Source organism: Sparus aurata, chromosome 7, assembly GCF_900880675.1.
Source record: "Sparus aurata chromosome 7, fSpaAur1.1, whole genome shotgun sequence".
NCBI lineage: Eukaryota > Metazoa > Chordata > Actinopteri > Spariformes > Sparidae > Sparus > Sparus aurata.
In genome coordinates, this window is record NC_044193.1 from 35,706,895 (window position 1) to 35,725,778 (window position 18,884).

At 41.5% G+C, this 18,884-nt stretch overlaps 1 protein-coding gene across 8 annotated transcripts in view; it reads right to left on the reverse strand.

Annotated features, from left to right (window-relative positions):
- vps13d (vacuolar protein sorting 13 homolog D) overlaps positions 1–18,884 on the reverse strand; it is an 89,035-nt gene that overhangs the window by 54,567 nt on the left and 15,584 nt on the right. For 5 of the 8 annotated variants that reach the window (XM_030422323.1, XM_030422322.1, XM_030422320.1 and 2 more), the window contains exons 12-29: positions 18,514–18,703; positions 18,078–18,260; positions 17,171–17,301; positions 16,944–16,998; positions 15,929–16,108; positions 14,808–14,938; positions 14,591–14,723; positions 12,204–14,468; positions 11,927–12,078; positions 9,766–10,821; positions 9,287–9,377; positions 9,024–9,150; positions 8,671–8,851; positions 5,286–5,468; positions 3,012–3,150; positions 2,646–2,862; positions 2,027–2,198; positions 609–724 (exon numbers count right to left, since the gene is read on the reverse strand). In XM_030422323.1, coding sequence (XP_030278183.1) covers positions 609–724; positions 2,027–2,198; positions 2,646–2,862; positions 3,012–3,150; positions 5,286–5,468; positions 8,671–8,851; positions 9,024–9,150; positions 9,287–9,377; positions 9,766–10,821; positions 11,927–12,078; positions 12,204–14,468; positions 14,591–14,723; positions 14,808–14,938; positions 15,929–16,108; positions 16,944–16,998; positions 17,171–17,301; positions 18,078–18,260; positions 18,514–18,703 — 5,702 coding nt within the window. The remainder of the gene's footprint in view (positions 1–608; positions 725–2,026; positions 2,199–2,645; positions 2,863–3,011; positions 3,151–5,285; positions 5,469–8,670; positions 8,852–9,023; positions 9,151–9,286; positions 9,378–9,765; positions 10,822–11,926; positions 12,079–12,203; positions 14,469–14,590; positions 14,724–14,807; positions 14,939–15,928; positions 16,109–16,943; positions 16,999–17,170; positions 17,302–18,077; positions 18,261–18,513; positions 18,704–18,884) is intronic. The other 3 variants (XM_030422325.1, XM_030422326.1, XM_030422321.1) reach the window with 1 other exon arrangement.

Below are 18,884 nucleotides of genomic sequence, written 5' to 3' on the forward strand. Positions count from 1 at the left end.
AACTGCCTGATTGCCGGTGTACTACTGCACAAGTCAATGATAAAACCCATTGGACTACATCAAAAATGTTGACTTCATGCAGAATGTGTCCCAATGGACATACTTAAATACTTACACCAATAAATGAAGAAAATATTCATATCAATCTGTTAAAATCGATCTATTTATCCATCACTTTGCCATCGTAACTGACTGAAGTTGGGGAAATACACACATTCATTGGCATCTTTTTCCAATGAATCCAGGCAACAAATATGTTGCCGTTGTGTCAGTGAGCACTTTGCTCATGTCCATGTTTTGAACAGAACTGTGGAGTGCCCTTGTTGTACCATTCATCCGCCACCATCACCTCATGCGGCAGCATGATAATACACAGCCTCATGTTGTGAGGCCCAGTACACAATTCCTGGAAGCTGAAAAAATCCCAGTTCTTCTTGTCAGCCATTGAGAATGTTTGGGATGCTCTGGATCAAATTGTATGACAGGAACAGGATGTTCTTAGATGCTTTCAATTGCACATCATACGGTATGTAGATTTGTGTATAGAACTAGAGAATTGTAAATCCTGATAGTTTATTTAGGGCTATAAAGGAATAGAAAAGTCCCACCTTGCTAATGAGCGACTGTTTTCAGTGGGTTTGCGGCTGTCAAGAAGCTCCAGACTGACATCCATCATGTCGACCAGGAATGACAAGTTGGTGTAGACATCTCCACTTAACACCGTCTGCAGAGGGACAGAACATTAGATCGTAAACTAAGGAGGGATTCAGAAATGAGAACAAAGTGTACATCATAAAAAAGGCAAAACAATTATTTAAAAAAAACAGCAGTATAAAATGATGGTTGTGTTACAGTACATAAGGTAATGCCAAACCATCATAGTACTGACGTCACATGCTGTCAGATGAATGATACATCTTAGTCAATCACAGGCGATCCACTCTCCAATCAAGAAGAGGGCGTGTGCACTGATTAAATGTTGTTTGCCAACTGCCACAACAGGAAAAGAAGACACCATCTATGCACAAACCCAAAACAAGAATGGCGAGTTCAGATGACAAAGAACTACTGCTCTTTTCAAATCAGCAGTGTTGTAAAGTTTCAGGTTCCCATTCGACTATGTCAGCAGTGGAGAGGGAGTGATTTACAGGACAAGGAAGGTGTGTTGGCGTTGTAAGGCAGCTGTACTGTATGTGAGCGGAAATACGTCCAACATGCTAACACATATCAGAGGACTTTGCCAAGATGTACCTATCACCGGAGCTAGGCAGAAAAAGAACAGCCTCAAGATTTGAGAGCAGACAGGACCAAAGTCATTACAGAGGCAATAGGTAACTTTACTCCATCAGCTATGCAGCATATATGCAGTAGTAGAGGAGCCTGGCATCAAGTTTTCATTAAAAGTGCTCAAGCACTATTTGTTTTACAGTTTTATAAAGCAAGATATGCTTCTCAGTTTTGTAGCTGATCGTGACCTCATACCTTTTTTTCTTTATATCAGCCATATATTAAAATATGACCTATGCAAGACTGCTGTTTGCTGCTTAATGCACTACAGGAGGATGTACTGTACCAACTACCTCAGGGGGGACTAAATGCCTCTGGGTGGAACAAACTGTAATTTGCACAACTGTTGGGTCAAAATAAATGAAAAGAAATTTAGCATTTGGGATTGTTGCTTTTTTCCCCATTGTACTGAGGTCTTATCGAACCGTGACCCCAAAACCGAGGTACATACCAAGCTGTGACTTATGTGTATAAAGCTTCACGATATCACAGTGTTGGCAAGAATACATTTCAACTGAGAGGCCCCTTAAGACCTGTGTGCGATTTGTGATATACCATTATAGAGATAAAAGTCTGCAAGCATCAAATTAAAGCTTGACATAAAATAAACAGATTACAAAACACAGACGAAGTGTTTAAAGTAATTTAGATCAAAATCAAGTTGAAGGGGATGTTGCTCAGACTGCAGTCAAGTGTTCTGTTGGTTGGTCAATGTACGTGTGATTGCCTGTGTTCTCACATAGGTGCTTGGGTCCTGCAGGTTGTACGGTCGCAGGAAATCTTCAACAGGCTCTCCCAGGTTGTTCTCCAGCAGCCCTCGGATCAGCTGGTAGTGCTCCATGTCTAAAGAGCAGTGCACTGATGACAGGCTGCCGTGGATGGACGTGTCAGGTACTGCATGGCTCAGCTCCCTAACAGCACAAGTTTGGATAATGAGCATGGTCCTATACTGCTGCAGGCACATTCATACCTACTGCTTTATTATAGACAAACATCTGTAGCTAAGACTAATCACCCCTACTTTCAATCAGCATCCCCACCACTTATTTAAAAGGGTAGTAGTAGTTTTACTTATAATGTCTTAAAAGACATAAGTGGGCACTGTAGAGCTCACAAGCTACGCCCAGACAAAATCTCATTATAATAATACAAAAATCATTAAATATATAATTAATAATGTAAATGATATTTATATATATTTATTTTTGTTTCTTTAAATCTCTTTAGACCTAAAGAAACCACTATGACAGTTATGAAAAAAGTAGATGGACTATTGAAGACTAAGCCATAGTCCTCAACATGATTTCATTTTAAAAACGTCATAGCTTTTTTCCAAGCACATGACAAAAGCAGCATACTTGTCCAGGTTGCGTTCCACTTTAAGCGTGAGGCGGCAGCAGTCTTTTAGCAGGTTGTCTCCAGTGCGACGGACACAGTACGAAGGAAAGATGAGGTCTGCTGATTCGGTAGGTTTACAACCACTGTCCCAGGGCTGACAGGGCAGACGCTCTGCAGCAAAGATATCCATCTCCTGCAGGTCCAAAGCCATGCAGTCCAATAGGCACACATGGTCTTCTAAAGGGGAAAAACAGCAACAAAGTGGTTCCTTAAGTAAACTTTAAAGCTTGTTATCATTATTAGAAAAGTCCAATTTTGCTTTTGTGTCTCAGCTATCTACATACAGCACTTTATTGCTATCTTTCAAACTATTTAGCTGTGCTAACCTGAGCTGTCAGGGCCATCCTCCTCAGGGCTCCTCCCTGTGTCTGTGGCCTGTGGCCTGCCAAGAGTGAACCCAGCAGAAGCGGTTCTAGGCTTCTCCTTAGCACTACTACTCCTCCCTGCTGCACTCCGGACACGCTCCTATTTTAAGGTAAAAGAAGGAGAAGAGACTTACAGATGCACAATACATTAGCAGATGACTACTTTAAAAGGGGGGCAATGCACAAAATAAATACAACATAAACTTTACCCACGGAATCTGATGTGGGTTTAATGAATACTCATGATTATGTTTGTTTCCAACCCCTCTTAATTTAAAAGCATTTTCAGCTTCATAACAGTTAAGATAACAGAACTAAAACTTTATGGAATGGAGGGGGTGGTCATTGACGTGATGCTATGGACAGTGCATAACAACAGGTATGTTGCTACAGCCTAGTGAAGGAGGCAGCTCACCAAATTCCCCTTTAAAAAATAATATCTCACTGATATAATTGTTCTGTCGCCTCCTGAGCCAGAAAAAACAAATAAAAACACAGTGGTGAGATAGTCGTTGACACTGTAAATATAAACAACAGGTTTAACTTAAAATAATAATTACTTGATTTCATTTTGATCCAGTTGGTCAAAAACTGAGATACCGTTTGACCTTCTCTCCGCTAGCAAAGGAAAGACTTCTATTTCAAGATTAAATTGTAACAAAATAATACACCAACTTTTGCCATGAAGTTCTCTGATCAGTATACATTATATACTGTATATATAATAAGACATGAGGAAGGCAAACCCAACAATCAAACAAATCAACAGCACACCATAAGTTCAAAACTTTTCCACAGTAAAAAAGAAAAAGCATACCATTGTTAACAGGTAATAGGATGGATCCTTATACAAATTTGCATGCAGTATTAAAGTCATCATAAAAAACACGAGTCACAACATTTACTTAATGCTCTCATTCCAAAATGCACTAATCTCCAAAACCAATGACAGTGTGAACAGGCCCTGCTCTTTACACATGCAGTAGCTTGATTTTATTGGTAATGGTTAGACAAAAGCCCAAGTTAAAGGCTGGCTATAAATATGTCTAACAATGTGCTCATAGCTTACAGCCCAAACTAGCAGAAATCTTATTCACAGTTACGGGTAATGACCAGGACTTTTCACATTAGTTTTCAATACAGTCATGGTGAAAAGTCTCCATTAATTCAGTTCCAGTGATTGCTACAGCTCTCATTTTTCTGTGATGAATGAGTGGAACACATACTACATTTTCACAAAAACATTCATGAAGTTTGGTTCAATTACAAATTCATTAGAGGTCTTTCAGCCATTTTCAACTTAATTTGGTGCTATTGATAATCATTCAAAAGCTTCTGGCAGTCATCACGCTGAACACTCATCTTGCTGATTTTAGGTTTTCCTAGACGAATTTGGAAATAACCCTCCTTCTTCATTATTCCTTTCACTTTACTGGGATAAAAGGCCTCACCTTCTATCCTCCAAACATATTGCTGCTCATTGAGGCCAAACAACTCATGAACAATGTGAAACAACATTCACACCGATGAGACTCACATAAAATCACACAACAGTTTAAAGCATGTTTGCAAAGTTATATTAAAAAAGAAGTGTCTATTTTGTCTTAAAATGCATATTGCAGTGGGAATAAAAGAGTTCTTGTAAATTCTCTTTTTGGCTAGAGGTACTCTGAAACAGCTCCCCGAGGGGAGTAGCTAAAACAAGTAGTGAAGTGGGTGTAAAGGGTCCTCAGTGATGCAAAAGTCTGATCAAAAAGTTCTGAATTCATCTAATTAGTCAACTGAAACAGAACCCAGATTAGTCTGAATAAATCAATTTTGGATTGAACTTAAATCTTCTCCTATGATGCTTGGTAATAAGCATACAAAACTAAATTTAAACTGCATCTTTAGTGGCTGCATAAAACCAAAGACAATTAGAGACTTTGCCAAGATTTAGTTATGGAACCAAACTCTACATTCTGCATTCATTGAACATTTCCAAGTCAGTTACTTAAGAAAAGATTATGAAAAAATCATCAGTGCAATGGAGCCAGGGTGGTATGTTTTATGGTGGCATGAGGCAATTCTGAAATTTTAAAACATCAGTAACACCGTGGAATGCATAAATGAATACAGTGGAATTAGGCAAACATTAGAGGCAGGTTGAGTAGGGAGCACTGCGTGGGCAGATGAACAGGCAGCAGGACTCACCAGAGAAGGGAAAAAGGCATGTGCCATGGTGAGTTTCTCTACCTTGTCTCTATGGGAGAAAGTCTCATGAGCCCCAGCTGGCTGAAAGCAGTTCTGCACCCTCAGCTGGCCGAGGTTGGCCACAATGACCCTTGGTGACCGGGAGCTCTCTGGGATGAGAATAACCGGGGCGCCGGCCTCAATATCAAGCAGAACTCTGGATGCTCGCTGAGGATGTTCCCGCACCTACACAGAGAGGCAAGAAAAAAGGACAAGAGAGTAAATGGGCAGAGTGAGGGGCAATGGAGGAAAGGGACATGAATAAAAAGAGTGGATGAAAGTTTGGGAAAAAATTCTATTTAGACAATAAGTTGAGCAAAAAGCAGCCTACAAATACTATTCTGACATAAAAAAATAGTACTATGGTAGAGTGTGTAAAACGTGTATGTGTGTTGGCTCAATCAAACATTCTGTAACCTTTAAGTTAGGGCATACTCTTGTAAAGTTATCTTTCTTATTCTATCAATGTAGAGCCTCAGCCGGCAGTAACAGGGATGGAATGTAACGAAGTACAATACCAGAGGTGGGAAAAAAAATCGATATTGCAATATATTGTTGTGCTCTCTGTCGCAATAAATAATCGATACACTGACGGCAAATATCGATATTTTATTACAACACACATTATGGATTTACCCCGTTGTCACCGTCAGTAGTTAATCTATCCTGTCCTGTTTGTGGGGGCGCTAATCCCGTAAATGAGGATAAGGTAGGCGTAAGCAGCGGCCGGTGAAGAAGACGAGTTAACAACAGAAGAAGAACAGATGCAAGAATGGCGGAAAATACGAACAACGAAAAACAAATCAAAGACCCACCCGCAAGTTTCCACTCTAAAGTGTGGACCCACTTTAGCTTTTACGAGACATATGACGGGAGAACACTGGAACAAGAATATGCAATATGCAAGAACTGTTTTGCAAAGGGGGGGCGGACAGACGCTCGTCACCGTCAGCCGGGGGACGGACGGACGGACGCTCGTCACCATCAGCTGGTGGGCGCTTCTTTAATGAGAAGAACGCGGCAGCCCACAAACACCCGCTATAAAGCAGCTAACATTGAAAATGAGTATAGTGGCACTGAGCTAGCAGTATAGCGGCGCAGCGCCGCTGTTCCACCGTCTAGGGAGAACCCTGCCATGTCTTATGTAAACCAGGACAGTGCTTTCTGATACTTAAAAGTCAGTCGCAACTTGTTTTATGTAAAATTGGGCCTGTTTTAGTTTAACAATAGCTAAACAAGATAAGAATAACATAAAAATTAAATTAAATATTGGGCACATTTCAGTATGCAACCAATTATGTGCAGAGTTATGTTCACCCATCCAGTACCTGGGAAGTGGGAACATTAAAGTGCTTTGGGTCAACCTGGACACATCAAGGCATATTAAATTTATAGGAAAGAAAATAAAATAAATGGAATAAATGCATAAGACGTTTTCCTTTTTATGGGTATTTTTTCTTTTTCAGTCACATATTGTAATATATCGTTGATGAAATTTCTTGCAATATATCGAATATTGTAGATATCGTGTAATTATCATTATCGTGGGCCAAATATCGCCACAGTATCAAATCGTGAGTTACCCGTATCGTCCCACCCCTATACAATACTTAAGCCCGGTTTTGAGATACTTGAATATTATTGAGTATTTCCATTTTCTGCTACTCAATACACAGTTTCCGATATTCATATACATGCTGAATATCTGATAATTGGCCAGGGTGATAATCAGTCAACCCATCATATGCAGTAACTTATATACAGTACATACATGTAAATATACACTACTCACAATAAGTTAGGGATATTGTAGTTTACATGAATGCTTTTCCTATTTGGTCTGAATTTTAATGAAATAAGTAAAAGTTCCCTTTGATATTACTAATAATGAATGAGAAGAAACACCATTTTCATTAGTTTAATATTTATCACCCCAAAAATTTAGACAATAACAAGGATAGCCCCAAATAACAAAAATTGACAATGTCAGTAGTGGGTGTTTCCACCATTTGCTGCAATGACAGCTTGACAGCGACGTCTCATGCTCCTCACTAGCCTCATGATGTTGTTCTGAGGCAATGCGTTCCACTCCTCCACAAGTGCTACACGCAGTTCTGCCAGGTCACGTGGGGGTGGGGTAAGATCATCCAGTCTCTGCTTCAGCTGGTCCCAGACGTGCTCTATGGGGTTCAGGTCAGGGGACATTGCTGGCCATACCATATGAGGCACTCCGACTTCCTGAAGTCGAGCTGTGACAATTCTGGCACGATGTGGTGGAGCATTATCATCCATGAACAGAAAGTTGGGGGTGTGCTGGCAGAATTGGGGGATGATGATGGGTTCTATGATGTCTCTGAGGTAAGAACGTGCAGTGACTGAGCCATCTACAATAACCAAATCTGTTCCAAAGGGAACCCTGGGGACCATGTTGACCTCGGCGTATCGCTCACCTCGCCTTCTCCAGCAACGCTGACGAACATCATTTCTGTGCAAGGTGACCCGACACTCATCAGTGAGCAGGACGGTAGACCACTGCTGCATTGTCCAGGTCACATGGTCTTGTGCCCACTGCAAACGTTCACGGCGGTGTCTTGGTGTCAGTGGAGTCACCTGCAACGGTCGTCTGGCATTCAAGCCAAAGCGGTGGAGTCGGTTTCGAATGGTGATTGATGATGTCAGAGTGCATAGGTCCTTAGGTACTGGTCATCGTTGCGGTCTGTCACTCGTGGGGCTCCACTCCTGGGTCTGTCACGAACTCTGCCAGTAGTTCTGTGTCTTGATGCAAGTCTGCTGATGACACTTTGACACACACCAAGTTCACGAGCAACATCTGACTGCCTGCCACCGACCCGAAGGCGCGCTATGGCCAGGTGGCGCTGCTTGTCCGTTAAGTGACGTTGTGTGAATGATGAACTTGGAATGACTTACTGACAATACCAGCTTTTTATAGCCACAGAATGTTGAAATTGATGCCACATTGAAAAGGGTTGTCTTTTAGTTTTTTGGTATTGGCCCGAATATGTAAGGCACACTCTACACAGTGAGACCATTACGTGGAAAACACAAAATGAGGTGTGTCTATCACCCCAATACAATTGCCTCCCTATCCCAAAACTGAAGTGAAGTGAAAGTGAAGTGAAACAAACACCATATGTATGAAATCCACTGAGTATCTCACAATATCCCTAACTTATTGTGAGTAGTGTATGTTGAAATGACTGGCTTTTACTTTAGATACCCAAGGGTATTTAATGTCAAATACTTTACCGAAGCATTATTTGTATGGGTGACTTGTAATTTAGCCAAAGGTGATTTTAACAAAATACCTTTAATTTAACTTTTACTCTAGTATGACTTCTGGGTACTTATAACACTGGGAAATACTCACAGCCTGGCCTTTCATTGCAGCCCTCTGCCTGCCTAGTACATCCTGTAACTGGGTGAAATGTTGGATGAAGGCCACCACCTCGGCCTGAAAGCGTTGGGTGTGGACATACTGCACTGAAGCCATTTGCAGGGACACCTTGATGTCACATTCCCGCTCCAGGTAAGGATCCGGCTGGCCGTATCTGAACGAGGCAAAGCAAAAAGGAACATTTTCATGAAGTTCTTCAGTTTCACACAGAGTAACTGTCTGTTGAATCTTGTGTTTATATACATAAACAGTACATTATACACACACACACACACACACACACACACACACAGTAGATATATATAGATATATATATATATATATACTTATGGATGTTGAAAATAAGGGCATCCCCTCCTTGTGTGGTGAAGCGTTCTCGGTAGAGATCACCATGTGGGGTAAGGTCACTTAGGGACAAACTTCCTAGACTACCTTGTAATGCCAGGTCGCCATCTGAAATATTAGACATACCATGATTGTGATATATACCATATTAAACATCAAATTATTTTCATGAATCAACCTTGAAAAAAAAGTGGAGAAGTTGTTTTATCTAAACAAGATGAATTTAGAAAAGGTTCCTACATACCCAACATTTCCAGATGAGCAGATAATTTGGACACACTAGCTCTGGCAAGCTCGGTGAGTTTCTTGTTCAGTATAAGAGATAAAGAGTGAACCTAAAAATAAAAACATGGGCAGCTTTAGCAATGAAACATCCACCTCAGAAATTATTTTCAAATATGCATTTTCCCGAAGACAACAACACTGGGCATTGTATAACCACACAATAACAATGAGCTGAAAATGATACAGCTTGTACAACTATATCACTGTGCAGTGAGTACATCAGTCCATACCAACAGTGGGCTGGGAAAATGATCAGAACAATCTTTTTCAAATGCAGCTTGGAGTGGCATTAAAAAATAACATGATCCATTCATACAGTGTTCATGACAACCTTTACTGATACTGTACGTGAACATGGAACTGCAGCCTACCAACCTGACTCTGTGCATTTGGACAGCCCAACCTCTCCAACTTGATGCTCTAGGTCAAGCAACCTACCTTTAGGTCCACTTTAGTGTTGGCAGCCTGTGTTGTCTCCTCCTCACCGCTGTCTGGCTCATAGAGAGGGTGTCCTGGCACAGGTTCAGGTGAATTGGGGTGCAACTTCACTGCATGATTATTGGCTGTGGAGCCAATACCAAAGAAATCAAGGATAACCACCCAGGTCTGTAGTGTGATCAATACGTCCAGGCAGTTAAAATCAATATCCACACTTCTTCCCACACTGCCATAGAGTGTTTTGAACTCTGGATGGCTCTGGTCCACCAGTAGCACATTGATATGAACTAGTGAGTCATCAAAATCTGGGAGTGGTTGAGGAGAGGCTGTGTGGTGGGTAGGAGAGGGAGGCGGGGTGCTTGGACAGTTTGGGTCCCTCTTGGATTTGCGATTGCTAGCTGAAGGGGTGCTAGGATGCCTCTGGTAGAGCTGGAAGACGTTTTGTGCCTCCTCCATGTGGGCAGGCAGTGAGCGTGGCATGTCTGGGTAGAGGGCATTCGATGCTGATGGACAGCTTTGGGAAAGGTACTCCTTTGGACTGAAGGTGGAGGGCTTGTGAGCTCCACGAGACACCATCAGATGTTTGTATTTAGACTTAGGGTTCTGCTCCAGGAGGTCCTCCATTAGCAGTGAGCGGAGAGCCAGCTGGACTGCCAGTAGGTGGGGGTGATCTTTGGTAAAGTCGCCCTCCAGATCTTGGAAGCGCAGGCTGACTAAGCCCTGGGAACCCTGGGTCAGGTCAGCACTGAGCTGGACTTGTAATTCTGCCACATGTAAGGTGACTTTGAGCTGAGTGAACGAGGAAGAGTGAAGAGCAGGTTTGTGAGACTGTAAGGGCAACACAGAGGACAGCGACGACTGGGAGAAGTTTATATGGGGAGGGTCCCTTGCAAATAGCCCTCCCTGGGGGTCAGGGAAGCGGTGAGGTCTGGTGGAGGAAGGAGTTGGTGGTGGGGGTGTCGGTGGTTGGCTCGGTGTAACACGTTGCTCCTCAATCAGGAACAAATTGTCAAGTGTCTGGAGGACTTGTTCATAGACAGGCTTGCACAGGAACACCTATCACCAGAGTATCAAACATAAATGCAATTAATAACCAGTCAGTGGCCCCACATAAAAAATGTACTTTAAAGGGCCTGTAAACCCACACTGATATTTTCACTTAAACTGATGAGATGATTACACCTCACCCCAAGTTGAAGGTTGGAGGACAGCAATGCTGGATTTGCAGTTTACCAAAAACCATGCACTAATAAGAATATTATTATATATAAAGGTATGATAAAGTAAATGTTGAAACATTGTCTGACTTTTGATTTCTGTTGCCATGGCATTGCATGTTTCGCCATGAAATAGGACGTTGTAATCTACACCAAACTTCAAATTTTTTATAAAAGTCTTATTGCAAGTATAGGAGAGGTGAAGGCCCTCCAATTGTGGTGGAGCAACGTGGGACTCTATTTTAGGAAAATATTTATGGTAATTAATGGCGAGAGACAGATTGCCATCCCATTTGAATTGTACCATGTCTTGCAGAAACTATCTTTGTCAACTTAAAAGAGATTTTTTTCATTTGAAAGAAATGCATGGGTAGTATTTGACATTGAATTTAAGATTCTAACAGATTTAAACATTGGACACATTTGGGCATCACCTCATACTGTACAATATCTTCTAAATGGCGTTTAATTACCTTTTAAAAAACTCACATTAACCTACAATTTGAGCAAACACAATTTCTACAGATATCTTCTAATGAGACTTTACTTTGACAACAATCCTAACAGGAAACGTGTCTCCAACATTCGTTCATCTTTACAATTGGAAAGAGGTCTTTCCACAATGTATGTTGAATCAAGGTAGGAGAAAGAAGCAAACATACAACTAACTGAAGATGACCGGTTGAATATATGTAAGACACAGTCAACCACACCACAAGCTCAGGTCTTTGGAGAAAATTTCACCTGGAAAAATACTTTAAGTTTTCACTCCCAGAAAAAAACTCAGAAAGTAACAATCTTATCTTTTTGGAAAAAATATTTCTGATCACTGCATAGATGTGGTAACAGGGATCAGATTCATAATCAGTACTGCTTGAGACATGGCCATTATTTGAATAACACGTCACATTTAGAATTTAATTAATTATTATTAAAGTGTATACCTGAACAGGGTTGACAAATTTGCCTTCAACTCTCAGCAACCCTGTGCTCTTGCAGGGCTCCTCTGTGGTAAGGAAAGTAAACTGGTTTTCTTCATCAATGGGGACTTTCTCCAGGGTGAACTGTATAGTGGTGTCTTTCAATATATGGAAGGCTGTAAAAGAAAAGAAAATAAGAGAACCTGTGCAACAAGCTGCATAAAATGTATGCTTGCATCATCTGCCAAATAGAATATAACATTTGGAATACCACTGTTCTTACAATTTTTAAGATTCTCACCTTTACCACGGCTGAGGTATTCAAAGAAGTCATGGCGCGTTAACTGCGGTTCATCCTGATTAATGCTCCCATTGTGGGCTGGCGAGAAGCTGCCAGCTGTATCCCTTCTGGGTGTTCTCTTCACAGCCAAATGACTCATGTTGAGTGAATACAGTCGAATATCCTCCACCAACACCTGCAACCTCTCTCCTTCAGAGCCCTGGCCAGTGACACTGTTCTGGATTGTTATGCTTCCCAGATGACCAACCAATAGCTCATGGTGTCCAGGTTTACGGGGAATGGACACAACTGGTGATTCAATGCTGATGTTAAGGGTCAGCTTCACCATTAATGTATCTAATGTAGACTCAGGCTCCTCCATTGGCAGATCCTCTTCATCCTCAAATGGATAAGCCCAGCTTTGACTCTGAGTACGGGTTCTCCGTGATGGAGTCTCAAATAGGGAAACCATTCCACTGTACTCTGCTGTCTTAGTGGCTAGAACTGTTGACACTTTGGTAGCAGCACTTTTCAGCATGGAGCGGAAATTGTCTTCTACCTCATTGGCAGACAAACTCAGCTCCTTCAGGAATTTGGCTGAGTGATTATAATGCAAGGATGCCATTTGAAGTTGCAAAGAACATTCGCCATGGGATTTCTCCAAAAGGCGGAAATTTAAAGCCTCTGAGGGAGAACCACCTGTGTCAGGAAGGAATGTTAATCCAAGAGTTGAGGAGTTTTCCTCAACACTGCCAATGCTGACCACAAATTGGCTTCGGCCTCCGTCCTGGGTCAAGTCAACCAACTGCATGGACCCAAGGGAACCATTGATGTCCAACCGACTACCCATGGACACATTGACCTTGGTGCCAGTGATGCTGGTAGTGGCAATCTTCAACCCTTTCTTCTCAGCACCCAGGACAGTGCCAGTGGACACTGTCCGGAGTAGAAGCAGGTTAAGGCGGTGAATCTCCACTGTCAGCTCTTTGTTTTGATCATAGGTGGCCTGATATGTCCCCTCCCCTTCTTCACTGTAAGACTGTTTTGTATGTTGTTGTACTGATGATGTCCAGGCGCTTTCTTCTTTGGGGAATGACTTCTGGAGAAACTTAAGTAGCTCCACCATGGTCTCAGGGTTGAGAATGATGTCCAAGTTGTTGACCTGCATGCTTGTCACCTGAAGGGAGCTGTCTAGGTTCATTGAGGGGCAGTCTGAGCTAACAAACTGGTACTCAAGTTTAATCAGGGCCTCCTGGTCTTTCAGAAAAGAACTGTAGGGGGACATTCTCTCCATGGCCGTACCAGAGGTTGATTCAGTATGGTGGCCCTGATGATGGGGAGACCCGCCATCAGACAACACAGGAGATGACGGTTCGCTCTCCCTGAGGCTGCCCGTAGGTATGTCAAAACTGAGATGCTTATGAGAAGCCACAAGGAGGTCGAAGTCTGAGCCATAAGTCTGTAAGGTATCCACCAACAGAAGTCCATGGACTGTCAGAGAGACTTCAGCATCATATGGCCGCTTGACAAAATTAGCATTTGTGCCAAATACCTTGAGAACAGATATGTAGCGACCATCACTCTCTATGCCAAGCTGCATATAGTTTATGTTAAATTCAGCCAAAAGTAGACGTGATTCCACAAGGACTTCCCGTGTGTGCTGCTCTAAAGTCATTACGCTCTGGGTCAGGTTCTTGGCTGAACCTTGCAGCTTCCAAGAGCTGTCCTCTCTCTGAAAGATCTTGTCATGGCGGAGGGTAAGAGGATCAGGACACCTTATATTTGGGCCCATCTCCTGGCTTTTATCTTCTTCACTTACAGACGAATTACTTAGCCTAGCCAAACAACTCCTAAGAGCAGTCATCTTCTCAAGGTTGATATGAACCTTGAGGTCCGGTAGAATTCCTGACAGTACAGCCCCAGGGAGCTGGGGGTCCGATGTGTATCGCAGTCTCTGCTCAAGCTGTAGCAGGACATTAAACTTCTCAACCACATGAGTAGGCCCTACCTCACTCTCTTGCAGATGTTTCCAGTTATCTTTACAGCGACCAACCATTATCTGTAGGTCCTTAAAGGCCAAGGAGTATTTTTCATAGAGCTTTCTGCTGTAGGCATATACACTTTCAGGAGACCTGAGGCTGGGAGGACTTTTGAGCTGTTCTTTCAAAGGCATGTCTAGTTCAGGTGGTGGAGACTCCGGTGGGGTGGCAAGGGGTGTCTGGTACTCATCATCACTCATGTCATCTCTTTCAGGTTGAGTAGCTTTTGAGCTGGCCTTAGCGTCATCTTCAAATAAAATGAATAAGAACATGTATCAGCTAAGTTAAAAACCACTGTAAGCCAAAGAATGTATACATTTGGATGTATATTTGATTTTTTTTTTTTGTTAAAAAGGCTGTTTGTTTTACCTTGAGAGTTTGTGAGGAGAATCCTGCCTAAATCAACAACAACTAACATCGGGTCCCCTGACTGGAAGTCATCAGGGAAAACCACCTGGGGTGCACAGATGTCCAACTTCATGGTCCAACGCTTACTGTTCTCCTACAAAGCAAATATATCAGTGGTATTTAGAGATGATTAAACTGCCAATTAATTTGATGTCATTATCCAGTCAGTCTTTCTTACAATAAACTCTCCCACAAGTAGCTGATCAATGGTCTGTCGGATCTCTGCCTTGGTTTGCATCTTCAGCTTGTTGTACTGCCTCCTGGCAGCCTCTGCCACTCTCAGCTCCAGCTCTGACTGATAGCCAAAACCTTGGTATCAAATAAACAAGTTACAATTATCCACTGGTATTAAAAGGTATTAGTGTAAGTATAAAGTATATGAGGTGAAGATGTAATGTTATTTGCATTTGCATTTTTTTGGATTGTGGGGAAAGATTTCATAGACTTCTATACTTATAAAATAAGAGTAAACACATTTATCTTCTTCTCACAAGCAGATATATTTGTTTATAATTCAGCTTGATTTTGTTATTTTAGGCAATTAAAGTGATGTAACTGCCTTCAGTATGAATTGTGATGTAAAAATAGGATCACCTTAGCTCAAGAGGTAGAGCAGCCAGGTCACAGTGGTTCAAATCGTTATTCTGAATTAGACACATTGTTTGACAAAATTAAGCGTGTCCACCTGGGTGTTGTGTTTCAGCCTATGTGCCATTTGTCAAGGGAGTAACATGTTCCCTGTCACATGGAAGAAAAAAGCCAGATGTTGACTGGTGTAAGCTTTTTGTTTTTTTTCTAGTGTGAAAGGGGTATGAGGGGCTTTTATAACTTGACCTACAGTACGGTGTCCAAAAGTGAAAAGAGGGTACAAGAAGAGCTAAGTAAGTCAGCAAAGATTATGTATTGTGCCAACTGTTCAGAACAAATTCTCATTAAGGTGATCATGAGACTGGTAAATCTGAGGACTGTTATTTTGCGGCTTGCTTAATCACTTCTCTATATCTGCACCTGTCAAAATTCATACTGATTTTTTTTTTTTTTTTTGGAGAGGACATCTTTAAATGTGTAGTTTTCTTTCACTTTTAACACCAGCACTGACACATTCACATTTATGTTAAGGGCATTTAGCAGACATTTTTGTCAAATGCAAATTACAATAAGTAACTTTGTCACAAGAAAGAAACAGAAGGAAACAGAAAGACACAATGCCTAAAATGTGAAATTCATCAAGCATATTCCACAGTTTTGTAACAAAAATGTACGCACATGGAACAAAGGACACAGGTTTTGATTACTTACCTGAGGTATGAACTCTTCCTTTATAGAAGAATTCAGTCACTTTTTTGATGGCTTGTGGGTTGTAAATGATGTTTAGTGGACTAGTGTTCACTTCCAGTCTTCTCTCAAACGTACACCTCGCAGGGTTACGCTCATAAATCATCTCAAACACTGGTGATGAAGAGCTCTCTGCACTGAATCCTAAAAACAGAAAAAACCAACAATATGGTAACATTGTTATTCATGCATCCACCCAAATCTGATTACATACAAAAAATACAAAATAAATAATACAAAAAAAGATGTTGAACTCGTATTACGTAATAAAGAGTAAGTTAAAAGTCCTGTGAGCAGCCGTGGAGGTTGGCATCGTCATTGCAGCAAAGGGAGTTATTTTCTCCCACAGTTGACACTGCTCCTGAACTTCTAGAAACGCCTCGTTTGTAGTCCAGCCTTACGTAACTCCGCTTTGTATGGAACATGGGACCACTTACTAGAGGACCATCCTCCACCTAGGTGGCAGTCCTACACAACTTGCTGACTGACATTGTTATAGGAAGATATGGAAGATACAAGCGAAGCAGCCAATTTCTCTGTTGTTGGCTGCAAAAACAAACAAAAAAGTCTTCATCTACTCCAGAGCTGTATGAAGTCTAGCTCAATGTGCTCTAAAAAAGGTTTTTTGGACCATGAGTCTACAATGGTGGAATTTCCAGTGTTTCCACCATTTCTGAAAAAGATTAATGTGAATTAAAGAGAAAGATTGTTTTGAATTTGACTCGATCAACACTAAAATCAGTATTCAAATTTAAAAGAAATATTCACACTGTGGCAATTACTGCAGTAAGAAATTTGTAAACAAGCTCCTACATACTTACTGGTCTGTTATTTGCACAATCAAATCCCTTCAGTTTAACTAAAATAAACGCTTTTTTTATGAAGCTAGAATTCCAGCAGAATGTTCATAGTAAAATAGGTGTCAGAGCCTCTTTCAGACTATTCAGTCATTTCTTATACTAGAAAACAAAAATCTTACCAGAGGTACTGCTGGACTGACCAGATGGCTGGTTAATGGCAACAACAACTTTGTCCTAAAACAAGGGATATGTTCATATATTACAAACGTGATACAACATAACATAGAAAATAATACAAATATTATGCACTTCGAAAGTTGCAATTCACTTCTAACTTTTATTTCCAAAGGTCTAACTTTTCTCCACATTATGAACTCACTGTCCAAATCTGTCCATCACTGCTTACCGTTTTGGGAGAAACCAGGACAGGGAAGATGGTACCCTGAGTGGTCAAGTCTCTCAAGAACAAAGTTCCCAGCTTAACAGACAGCAGCGAAGACTCAGAGCGAGGGAGAGACTCCACAATCACCTTTACTCCTGTGGAAACATGGTCACATTAATTAAATGAGACCATTTCTCAAAGACATTTTTATAGTGACAAGCATACATGGATGCCTACTAAAGGTGACGTATGTACTAGTGACAATGAAGGTGATCAAACACGCTGAAATAAGGTATAGTAAATGTTCTGAGTGTGCCCGCAGTGTGTGCAGATGCCTACTGCAATTGTATTATTTAAGGTCAAAAAAGATCTGCGCACAACAAACCCAAAAAAAGAGTTTGTTCAAGAGTTGGCTTGCTTCAAGTGTGTGGTGTCCTTTTGAGGTCCCTTCAGGAAGGCCTTTATTTTGTGTCAAAGCCATGGTGTGGTGTTTGTGAACACGAAACTGGTTTGTTGGCTACCAAAGTCCATTTAGACTAGGGATCGACTCTTTGGGGTACCAGTCAGAGTATATATCTGACAAGAATAATTTTTGGTTCGTTTATAAGCCAACCCTACAAGAAAGACCCATGTATTTCAGTGCATGGCCCTTTACTTAACACCATGAATCAGCAGGCAATAAGAAACCAACAACACAAGAATTTGGCAGACTCTTGTGTCAAACAGACAATGGCGATATATATATATATAATTATACTGTACTGCATTATAATGTTTATATCCCATCAACCAGCCATACCTTTCTATCTTTGAACTAAAAAACATCCAACTGCCTGCATAATGGTAACACTTGAATTATTGTGAACTATACTCTTAAGACAAAGCAAATCCTGAAAGATGTTTCCTTGGTCCAAAAACTGCTTCTGCGTACCTGAGAATTCCAACTGGATGACCCCATTCTCCTGCAGGGTGTCCCCTATCCTGTTCTGGTGAAAGAGCGTGACTCCACCCTTCTCAAGTAAGAACTCCAGCCGGGCAAACAGATGATCACGCCTGGTGAATGTGTTGAGAGTGTGAGAGTCCTCCAAGGGATCGAACAAGTCTTCTGTCTCTGCTGAGGAAGCATTACATCAGCGAGTCAGCAGTCAGAATGCTTGGATATTCTATCATTATGCTGACTGTCAATGCAGGGATAAGACTTTAACCAACACTACAGAATACAAGGTGAGAACACAAAAATATAACTTTTAATACAGAAGTCTACACTTATTTCATCCCATTCAGAATTATCAAATGCGACAAAATATGTAATTCAAATAAAACCAACGTTGTGATCAATGTCAGCCCTCAGTCTCAGAGTTTCTCACCCAGAATATCCCAGGAGGAAGGACTTGGCAGAAGTGCTTCAGGTCTGTCTGGGTCCTGGGAATCTCCATACCAGCCTCCCCAGCCCGGAAACCAAGACTGGAGGTACTGGATCATCCCTGAACTCCCACTCTTGGGGATGGATGTGGTGGGTGACGATGGCTTCGGGTCACTGCTGGGCTCTCGCAAATTCTGCAGGAGGGGACAGAGGAAGAAGATCAATTAAATGTTGATGATTAAAAACGGTTAAAAAACACAAACAGTTGAAAGCATTGCTGATGTAATGAAAGCCTGGTATGATGTCCTTATGACTGTCTACAGGTCGTTTTCAGGTCGATTTTTACTGAGAACAGTGCATGACGCGGTAGAAACA